The 11737-nt window shown below is 43.9% G+C and overlaps 1 protein-coding gene across 2 annotated transcripts in view; it reads left to right on the top strand.

The window, feature by feature from the left end:
- The first annotated feature begins 942 nt into the window (after positions 1–942).
- The window catches only part of LOC144783786 (uncharacterized), a 65868-nt gene continuing 55073 nt past the window's right edge, over positions 943–11737 (top strand). Inside the window, exons 1-2 of one of the 2 annotated variants that reach the window (XM_078662483.1) lie at positions 943–1198; positions 7510–8580. In XM_078662483.1, coding sequence (XP_078518609.1) covers positions 7617–8580 — 964 coding nt within the window. In that variant the 5' untranslated portion in view covers positions 943–1198; positions 7510–7616. Of the gene's footprint in view, positions 1199–1824; positions 2390–7509; positions 8581–11737 lie in introns of those variants that run through there. The other variant, XM_078662484.1, reaches the window with a different exon arrangement.

Raw genomic sequence — 11737 nt, 5'->3', positions numbered from 1 at the left:
TGCCAATGTAAAGTAGTGGGCCCTGTGCCCACATACCAAGTAACATAATGACACAGACACTAGCATGGTGGGAGCATAACCGGCCCAGGGCCCCTTTTATTAGCAGTGTCACCTGATGGATGGGTGTGTGGTGGGTGTTGACACTGCCCTTAAGAAAGGGCTGCTGCATGAGTTTCCAGCAGGATAGTACACAACACACTTACAGTCTCTTTCATTGAGCATGTCTCACAACACGGTCTCACACTTGGTCGGTCTCAGGAGCCCCATTAACGGTCTCGCTCCGGAGAGGTTCATTTTTGGTTAGAACGTTAAACTTTATTGTCCAAAACCTTGAAATTGCAATTCTCTGATCCATTTAACATTAACAGTACTGCAGCACCTGCCCACGAGATACAATTGTCAAAAAAGAAAAACATTTTGTGAAACAAGGTTGCAAATGCTCTGGACCTCTAAGAAGGGCTACAGATGCGGGCAAGGCACCTGCAAGTGAACATAAATAGATTTACTGCTCTCTTCCAGACACGAACGTTCAAAAATTTAGTGTAGCAGCTTCTAGTGTGACGTTACATTTTTTTTTTTATTTACATATTTAGGTTAGTGAGGACTTTATCGGGTGCACGAAATAATTTTTTTTGCTGCGTTTTTAAAATAAATTTGACTTGATATCTGCTAAATAGTTTAGTCCTTCTGTGTGCACTGTCTGTATGGTTATCAGCAATATATATAATGTAAATGTTACTGCACTATCATCTTCTAGGACTTTGACAATATCTGTGTAGCAACGTATGTTATACAAGTCCCTAGGACTTGCACGGCAGGGTGCTAAAGAGGGCATAATGTGCCCGACTGCTGCCCTGGCTATGGTGACGGGGAGGGAGGGCTGGTCAGAAAGGGGAGGGAAGGACATAGATGGGTGTGATCGAATGGGGGAGACGGAGACAGAGAAGGATGCAGGGATAGGAGGGGTTCATTGAGAAGGGGCGGGAAGGAGGAGGAAGTGAGCCGCGACTCCGCCTCCTCCTGAGCTTGTGGTAGCAGGCAGCAGCCATTAGCAGGGGAAGCTGCATGGTGCCCCGGAAAGTCAACCAAGAACCTAAGATCCCTGTCCCCCTGGAGGGGAGATAGCCCCTTCGGCTTCCCACTGCGCTGCCGGGCAAGTGGGATTAGGGCCCCAGGACGAGGACACATCCGATTCCAGGTAAGACAGATTCACCGGAGGCAGGACATGAAGTAAGCAACAGTGTACAACCTAAGGGTCAGCTGTCCCGGCCTCACTAACGCAAACCATGTTGCCCCAGTGAGTCTGCGCACGCATTCGTAAATATTTACGTTTGGGAGGTCGTGAATCCATTTGATGGCGAGTGTGATAAATGTGAACATTTCTCCTGGCTCTCAAGGCACTTGCAGCCCTCCACCAGGACTTTCTGTGTACAGTTTTAGGAGAATTGACTGGGCTGCAGGGTAGTTGTTAATTTGTAGGGACCCTCTTCTAGTTGTTTGTGGACATAACTTCTGCGGGGTCGTCGCTTAGTTGGAAGATTTCGAAGGCCGGGGGCATGTGGCAACAGAGCGAGGGCTTGTGTTGGGGTACCATGTGGAGGGTGAGGGGACTCATCCTGGGACAGTAGAGGCTCGCGGAGGCAGCCACAATACATCGCTTCCGGGGGCATAACTCGGGCATTGGTGTTTTGTGGGGGCGGGGGCTCAATGGTTGGAGATCCGTTTCGGATAGCGTGGGATGTTCTCTTAAGTTGCTTGAGGGCTCTCGTGTAGAGTGGTGGGCGGTGCGGACCAGGCACGAGAGCGCGTACTGTCAGCCTCGCGGGGGTGGGGGGGTCTCTCACTTCAGTTCAGACCCGGCCTGTCCTCGTTGCGGGAAGAGCCCCCCCTAACCCGCCAGGAGAGGCGGTGTTAAACTGGCGGCTTCCGTATCACCCAGGCATAGGCCCAGTCCCCGGCGCCCGCGTTGTCTTCGGCCCGCCCCCGAGCGCAGGCCGGCGGATGAGGAGGCGCTGGGGGCGGGGTATGGCGCCCGCCAAGCCAAGGCGCGCAGGCCCAGCCCAGGCCGCGGTCCGTGGTGCAGAGCAGGGGTTGTGTGCAGGCGCAGTGCCGACTACCCGAGACCCTCCTACTCTGATTATTTTATTCGCACAGCACCGGATTTAAGGTTGAGCTGTATCTGCGAAGTAGGCGTTGTGTAACAGGCATGTTGACTAGAGCTCGTCCAGCCCTGTACACAAAGCGTGTCACCCTCCCCGGGTATAGGAAGATATGTCGGCCCCCGGGGTGAGAAAGGTCACAACTTTATATGAGCAGCGTGTCCGAAATAACCAGGGGAGATTGTGCTGCTGTGGATTAAGCGAGTAAGTGGGTTGTAAGGAGGACAGAGGTAAGCTATGAGATGTGCAGAGGAAGAGTCAAGAAGTTAAGTGGAAAGTTAATATAAACAAGCTTTTGCAATGCAATAGGTCTGGCATTACTGATAGTTTGAGGTATTGGCGTTGCAAATAATGCAACACCATTAGCTCATACTCTCAGTAATGCGAGACCTAGTGTATTGCAAACGCTGGTGTAGTGAGCCAGGAACCAGCATTGTATGTCTCAGTGCAGTACCGCAAACTGCTCCTAGATGTCCCTAGTGAGCAAGACACCAGTATTGTATGTCTCGGTGCAGTACCACAAGCTACTCCTAGAGGTCCCCAGTGAGCAAGGCACTAGAACTGCTTATCTCGGTGCAGTACCTCCAGCTGCACCTAAAGGTCTCTAGTGAGCAACGCCCCAGCACTGCATGTCTAGGTGCAGTATCACAAACTGCTCCTAGAGGTTCCTAGTGAGCTAGGCACTAGCACTGCAGATTACTTTTAGTCACATATGGTACTGCACCGTGCACAAGATATGTTAAACCCACCCTACCCATAATTCATTGCATGCAAGACAGTACTACAAGTACTTTCAAATAGCTATAACCATATATACAATTAGAAGCTTTGAAATGTGACAAACTAATTATTACATTCAGTTTGCATTAGGTTGTACTCTATAGCTGATGAAGGGAAATTTATAGATGGTGTCATATAAATGTGAGATGTTCTAGTGAGTAAAGTAAACACTGCCTGCCCACCTTAGGACCAAGGGTGTGTCTTGCCTGAAGCCTTTGAAGAAATTAGTTCCTTGAGGGTGTAATTAAAACCTAGGGAGTAACAACACATGTAACTGGGTATGTTCTCATGGGCGGTTACAGGAAGAGAGAATGCGGTACTAAGGAAGGGCTACTAAGCCTATTCACCAATGAAAAGCCACCATTTACAATGGACAGGCAGAAGAGCCTATTAAAAAGATGGGCGGAGCTTTATGCCCATATAACCTGAATACTAGAAACACAATCAACATGCCAATACTGATTACTTTTCCTTTCTATTTTCCATTTCAGCGCATTTCCACAACTTTATGCAACCTAGAGACCTCTGTTTGAATATCTTTTTTTATTTCACATTTCGGAAGACTTTTATCATTTTGAGTCTTTTTTTTTAACCACAGTACACTTTTTCAAATAAAATATCATAAAACACCACCTCCAAATTTTACAAAAGACAATTCATATAAGACAATTTTTTCAAAATGACGTTTGGACACACAACAAATGATAACTGACAATAAATAACAATTAATGACAAACAAATTGCACACATACAAAGACATGCAAATGACAAAACACACCTGCCCTGATAGGTTCTATACCCTGGCTTGAACTTTTTCAACCTTCTATCTTGGGCATGTCCCAAACTACTATGAATTTATTACTCCCCGTCTGTTTCAAGACTTGAACATATTCCATTCTTACTACTCATGCTATATTCAGAATCAACAAGGGATACTTTCTTTATATAACAAATGCACTTGTTATGATTAACCAAGGTCGGCGCGTTTCAAACCCAATATTTAGTCATTAGGGTTCTCCTCGAGACAAAAAAAAACTTTTTTTTTTTTTTTTTTAGATCAGCTGAACTCTTCTGTTCAATTTCAATCAGAACCATTCTCCACTATAGTCGTTGAAGAATTTTTTGTCATTGAGTGGTGTTTCCTGTAGTTACTCCTTGTTCCTTTGAGAGTTACTGGAGTGACTTCTACATTATTGATGCTTGTCCAAATGGATGGCGCCAGTTGACTGTTGCTCTTCAAATTCTCTTTTTTGGGTCAAATCAGCTGCAAAATCCAGCACTCCCTTTTATATTCATCCGTTGAATGCCCGGAACGCCACACGGTCTCCTTTTTGGCACGTCAAATCGGCGTGGCGGTGTCTAACTTCCACTACTCTGTCCGTTCGTCCTCGTAAAAAATGCGCCAAAATGGAAAAGAAAAATTAATATCAGTATTGGCATTTGGTTGTTGTTTCAAGTTGTTTGGGCTCAGCCTTACTGATAAGAGCCCAAACCCTATTTTGTTATTTAGTTGCGTATCCTTAATACAGCATGTCTCAGGCGAGACCTAAAAAGGAGTCGAAAACGAAAGTACACTATAACAAGAGTACAAGGAATAAAGGGTATGTAACAGAAGTAGAAGAAAAAAATGGAAGCATGACTCCCATGAAAGTGGCAATAAGAGACTTAATAAGCGAATTCCAATAATTCACAAATTCAGTTGTTTGGCTTTTGTGTAGTGAAAGTAGTACCAATCCCAGCTAACAAGTGGCATGGCAGCAACAGTGCAAGCTTCAATCCTAGCATAAGCAGTACTATTTTTCGCCCACACCTGCACCTCCAAACCTGTTACACTTCTCAAGTTGCAGAGTTACAAGTTTCCTTTATCCTCAGACATATTTGAATTCTAATTTGCCTACCTTAAAGTGGGTAAACAATATGTCAAGGCTGTGGTAAGAGCAAAGAGAAATATTTGAGTGCAGGTGGATAGTTGTTACCAAGGCTACTATAAAAATGCAACAATGTAGCATTTCATGTGTGAATATGAATATTCTGTACTTGTCACTAATTACTGCACAATTGAAATCTTAACAAAAAATAGTTTAATGCCTGTCAACCACAGCCACATTGTTCCAGAAGAAAACTGGGTAAGATATAGGGGTGGTGGGAATTAACATAGTCGTGCTACGCAAAGCTCAGCAAAACAGTAAAAAAATCTCAGCGAGCAGAGTTCCGCAAACACGCGGAATTGCTTGTTCTGCCCTTACGCAATGCTTTTTTCCTGTTTGCGAAATCTGTTTACGTGCTCGGGGGGGGGGGGGAAATATCTCGTGAACACACATTTTGAAAGTGCTAACAAGCAAAAAATTCTGCGAATCCGTGGATCGTGGAATTTTTGGCAATACCCCGTTCTCCGCGGAACACGAAATTACACAAATTCTGCAAGTGGAACGGAATTTACTGCCCAGGCCTAGTAAGATACCGTACCAAGATTTGTGCAAATAAAATTATTTCCAGCCAAAGGAGTGGTGTGTACAGTATCAGAAATTATTAGCATCAATTACTGAAAAAGCCTTAAAAAAGTTAATAAGTTAAACTAACAAAGACAGCTTGCCTGACAACTTAACAGCATTAATTGTAAAATATAGATTGGGGGTCCAGATTATTTGGTCCTCTATTTAAAGTAATTGTGACAGGCCGCTTTCCTGCAACTTGGAAATGAGTGATGATTAAGCCTATTTTAAAAAAAGATGATCTCAGTGAGCCAAATAAGTATCGCTTAATAAGACTATTGGATATGGGCTCAAAAATATACGAAAAGCTAATACTCCAGTGCTTGAATGACTGAAGAGATCAAAATGATCTGGTGCCAGTGGAACAAAGAGGTTTTTAATGAGTGTCACTTGACAGTAGACTACTGCTATAGCCTGTAGACTATGGCCCAGAAGGTAATAGAAACCCGGAAGGCTCATTTTGCTGCTTTGTAGGTTTCCAATCTGCCTTTGATCTAGCAAATCGCTCCACTCTCTGTGACAAACTAAGAGGAATGTGAATACTGAGTTGCCTTTTAGTGGTTTTCAAGGAACTACAATTTGGGAACTGGGCAAAGGTAGTTCTAGATTAAAATGACAATCTGTCTCCTAAAATTTCAATAGAGAACAGTATAAGACAGGGATGTGTACTAACTCCAACTTTGATTGCATACTCTGTAATGCCTGGGGGAGATATGCAAGTTATAGAGAAAACCGAGTCTCCAAAGATGGGAGTGTGGCATATGCCATGTTTATTATACTTGGTTATTATTGATCTTTACGAATTGGGGTACAGGGGAAACCAAGTCTCCTCTTGGTATTGTGAGAGGAACAGCCTAGCAATACATCTTGGAAGACCTAAAACCTTGGTATTTTGTAAAACGCGAGACCACTTTACCTAGGTAATTGGGGAAATTAAGGTGGAATAGGTAACTACCTATGAATACTTAGGAATTTCCTTTTGATAAGAAGTGAAATTAAAAGATGCAATTAGACTTCATAGAAACCTGAGGCTTGACTACAGTAGGGGCAGCAAAACACACAAGATGATGGACGGAATGTTGCACAATGGCAAAACATTCACCCCCAGTCACAGATCTGGGGTTAATCCATCGTTATTTTGCTCACCAAGCCACCCCAGTTCAGACATGGCCATATGCAAATCAGTCTTGACCCTGTGCCTCATGGGCCCTCATTTGAACCCATATCAGCTGCAAAGAGAGGCATGGTTCCTCCCCAAATTTTGTATGGGGTCAAGGTTTTAAGTTTAGAGGTAAACCAGGATTGGAAAAAGCCAGAAGGTAAATGCCTAAAAAAACCTTTTAGGCCTAGTCTACCCCCTTTGCATCAAAGTATTGACCACAAACAATTATGTGCTGACAAACCAAAAGGGTGTATCCTGTGTATGACTGAGATTTGTCAGAGTGAACTGAGCTGAGCTGGGCCCTAAGGTCAGGGGGTCGACTGGAGAAACAGGCAAAGTATTTAAAAATAATGGATTTTAAATTGGGGGCTACTGTCAGTTTAACTAAAAGCAAGGAGCATATTATAACTAAGGCGTATTATAGGAGGTACTCGTTTTGTCAAGACAGTATAAATATCACTGATTGATTACATTGACAAAGACTATTGTGTGCATCGGGAAACAAAAGCCTTAAGTACTTAAATGTAACTGTCAATAAAACATGTTCAGTATAGTGCAATAAAGTGATAATTGATCCCTTTGCAGCCGAGAGAAGCCCTTAGTCCAGACGTGTGGGTTAGATTGGGAGAAGGAGTATGATCATAGAAGAGTGTTAATAGTTTATAGACGGGCAATGACTTTAGGTCCATCAGCAACATGAGCTTTAAAAATGGCAAAAAGTATTAAAGCGAAAGCCTGTAAAAGATAGTTCCACTTATGTCTGTAAGTCATCCTTTGGCCTTTTGGTTACTTGGTGAAACATGACAAGTGTGATTTGATCTGCCTCGGTCTAGAATCTTGGGCAGTTGTAAGAAAAAAGACAGGGGGTGTCTGAATAGTTTTTAAAACTTTAATTGTGTCTTGTTACTTTATCCAGGCAGGCGGAGCTGAATTGTTATCATGCAGTGATAAGTAGCCCCCATCGATACTTGCCCAAGTCGACGCCGTCTGTTAAACGGGTGATGTTTTTGAGGAACCCAAACCATGTCGGCTGAAAGCCTACCCAACTGTAGGAGGATTAACACTCGATCAGCTTCTCGTCAGGTGGCAGAAACTCCACCTGCCATGGATTCTGACAGTTCTTACTCTGTTTCCTCACCTGGCTCTCCGAGTGATAGTTCATCCTCCTTAAGTCCTACAAAAAAAGAGAGCAACAAGCCTGATGTGTTGCCACAAAAGGGTAGAGGGTCTGCAGATGGTGCCTGTCCTGTGCAAAATGGGAAGCCTGCCACAGAAAATGGAGCCTCCCCTGGGCAGAATGGAAAGCCTGATGTGAATAATGTGGAGACTGCTAGGAAGAATGACGAGTCTGTTGCACAGGGTACTGAAACTACTATGCAAGAGAGTGGGTCTTCTGTGAATGATAAGGAGTCTGACACCCCTGTTTCTCACGAAAGTGAATCTGCTGCTCAGGATAATGGGTCTGCTGCACAGGATACAAAAAACCAAAAGCAAGACCAGTCTGCTACACAGAGTACCCGTTTAGCTGTACAGCTTGTATTGTCAAAACCGCTTCCTTCCCTCTCCCCTGCCACCTCTCAAGGTCAAGATTCAAGCAGCTTTTGCGGAGGTCCTTACAGGAGAAGGAAAGCCAATTTTTCAAATGAGGAAACAGAGACTCTGGTGAAAAATGTAGTGAAGCATTTCAGTGCTCTCTATGGCGTGGAAGCCTGGAGAACCGAATCAACACGTAGGAACCAACGGAGGAGTCAGCTGTGGAATCAGATCCAGCGGCAAGTCAATGACCTCGGATATACACCCCGGTCAATTGATGATCTCAAGCACAAGTGGAGGGACATACGGCTGGATGTGAAGAGAAAGGTTACCACCAAAAGGTCCTCATCGTCTATCTTTAACTCCCGCCTCACGCCCATGGAAAAACTGGTTGCCTCAACAATTGGACAGTCCCACCTTGATGGGGAAACTGATGGCGTTTACCATGAACCAGGTTAGTGTACAAAGCAGACGTGGATGTTTTGATTGACGTTTGGAGTTTTTTTTGGGAGGGGAGGGGTTGCATTTCAGTAGTGTGCAAGTTGTGAAGTCCTGAAATAAAATGTGTTTAGAATACATCATTTACAACGGGTCGCTCTATGATGCAAACCAATGCATCAGTATATATATATATTTTCGAATATTCACCAGTGGAAAGGAATCTGCCAACTACCATTAGAATGGTTATCCTTTCAGAAATGTTAATGTTATAAGCATTATTATATGACGGGGTGGACTTAGTCCCGATGTCAAGTGTAAATGTCAGGTCTCATACACATGGGTGCATCATTCAAAATTGAAAACATACACAAGACCGAAAAAAATAGAACATTTACATAAAATCTTTGACAATTGATGCACAGTTTATTCTATGGTGTGATCTAGTTTGTCCTTTGGCAATACCTAGCATGTTCAGATGAGATAACTGGTGGCGATGTAAGTAGAAATCAGAAGTATGAAAGTACTGTCTTTAGGGGTCCGAGTGAAGCTCTAGATCAGGGGTCTCCAACCAGTAGCTCGTGAGCTACTGTAGCTCTTGAGCTAACTGAGTAGCTCACCTGTGTGCAGCCCAGCTTATTACATTCGAAAGATTTTGCTTGAATGAATTAATATACATATAAAGAAATTGAAATTATACTGCACTAATAATATTAGTAGCTGTTAGATCTACCAAACCAGTTGAAGATGAGGAGAGGAAGAAAAGCTGAAATTTCAAAGACTCCTTCATTTTCATTGAGAGTGTTTGAGAGCCTTCGATTGTGTTTAACAGACTTAAGGGCATATGTACAAGCCCCTATCGCCACCACAACGTCACCTATATTGACGTTGTGGTGGGGATCGGGCGCACCTTATGTACAAGGCAGCGTTCAGCTGCTTAACGTGGTTTAACACTGCCTTGTACATAAGGCCCCCTTTCATGCTATGGTTAAAGGGGGCCTTATGTACAAGGCAGCGTTAAGCCACGTTAAGTGAAAGGGGTGAACAGTGGGTGTTGCGGTGGGCGTTCCACGGCAACACCCATTCATTTTGACGCTGCCTCCTATGTACAAGGGTGGCGCACATAGGAGGCAGCGGCCAAATTACGACCAGGTAAAAACTGGTCTTAAGTTGGCGAAACCAGGAGAAATGCATTATTTCTCCTAGCTTTTGCTTTTTCCATGTGTGCTGCCTTGTGCTGCACACATGGAAAAAGGAAAATGCCATGGTTTGTTTATGTACAGGAAGGTGTCCCTTCCTGTACATAACCAAACTTTAAAAAAAAAAAGCCATTTTGTCACTTTTATGTGTTTCTGCATGAAGCAGCACACATAAAAGTGACAGGATGGCATTTCTAGGATTGTTTATGTGCAGGAAGGGACACCTTCCTGTACATAAACAATATTTCCCTGCACACAGATACCCTTGCACTCTGGTGCAAGGGTGCCTGCCATCGCAGGGGAAAATGCAAGGCTGCACCACATTCTTGTAAATATGGTGCAGCCTTGCATTTCAGAAGTGGAGGAGAGAGGCGTTAAGCCAGAAAGGCTAACGCCTCTCTCCTCCACTTCTATGTACATATCCCCTCGGTGTTTCCTGGTGATGTTCAGCACCTTAGAGTTATTATAAATTGGGAGCGGTGGAGAAGAGTGAAATTGGGGTTCTGTCAAAAAAAATCTGTGCTCCGTTTGTTTCTTTACTCCTGTAATTAGCTATGAGCAACTTTCTTGCCAAACTATTATCACTTTTATTGGGTTCCTCTAAAATATGCACTCTTCTGAGGGATACAAAATTGCTTATCGGAATTAGTCATGATTCGACCATGTCTCGGGCAAGCTAGAATTTTATTTCAAAGTGTCTTTAGTAGTTTTGACTCGTGACTTAATATTCTCCAGCTGCCTGTTATTTGGTCTGTCATTTTCTTGTCCCTCACTCTGGCCGTTGTGGTGTTCAGTTTTAAGATGTATTCAAGGCAGACAAATGTGGTCTGATGAAAAGCAGCTGCCGCCCACTCAGTTTCTGGACCTGATGCCCACTACTTTACCCTCTTGCCATGTTGTGGGATTAAATGATCTGGCCGAGGTAGTTGCGCTGGCACACTGGTTGTTTTGGTAGCAAGGGATGCAGGTTAGGCACTCATCACTAGTAGGCTTGACTACAGCAATGCTCTCCATGCAGGAATCTCTTAATTCCTACACAGACTCCAGACCATTCAGAACGTGGCTGCAAGACTCATGCTCGACCTCCCATGCCGCACCCACATAACGCCTCACCTAAAGGAGTTTCACTGGCTCCCTGTTCACAGGCAAAGCCAGTCCAAATTCCACATGCACACATGCAAAAGGCTTTGTAACACTGGGCCAGTATACCTCAACAGCCGAAAATCCTTTTACCAGCCGCCAGACACCTATGCTCTGCCTCACCCACACTCGCACACATCCCACCGCATCCAAAAAACAGAGCAGGAGGTTGTTCATTCTCCTACACCTCACCCAAGACCTGGGATGACCTCCCTCAACACATCAGACCCTCCTCCTCCTCACTTCTCCAGTTCTGCAAGAGGCTGAAGACCTGGTTCTCTGAATAACAGTGAGGCACCACTCGCCAATACGTGCTCAAGCGCCGGGGTACCCTCACAGGTGATTAGTGCGTTAAGCAAACCAACATAACATAAATTTTGCAGCAACATCTTTTTGAATTTATTTAGCATAACGTTATTGATTTTATTAGAGAAATACAAAGTAATGCATAATCCGCATCCCATACGAATACAATACTTTTCTGTATACTGTCCTAGATTACTAGTTATATACGGTACATACAAAAGTATACATTAAAGAGCACATCCACCCATTTCTAAGCTTCAGTGAGTCTGATCTGTTTATTCTGACAGTTAAACCAGAGATGATGTGATGACATTGTACAATGGCTGGTAATATTGTGATATTCACGTTGTGTTTGTAGATTATGGAAGTGACCCTCAATTAATGTGGTTGGGGTAAACCCAGATGGATAAATCGTATATTTCGATGTATACATTCCCTTCATTTAGAAAACAGGTTGTTTGGGAGAGTCTAATGATGTTTCCCCCTTGTCTATTTGGTGTATATCCTAACCGGTACAGTAAATGTGTT

This window comes from Lissotriton helveticus, chromosome 10 (assembly GCF_964261635.1).
Source record: "Lissotriton helveticus chromosome 10, aLisHel1.1, whole genome shotgun sequence".
Classification (NCBI taxonomy): Eukaryota; Metazoa; Chordata; class Amphibia; order Caudata; family Salamandridae; genus Lissotriton; species Lissotriton helveticus.
This window is presented reverse-complemented; position numbering and strand designations above follow the sequence as displayed.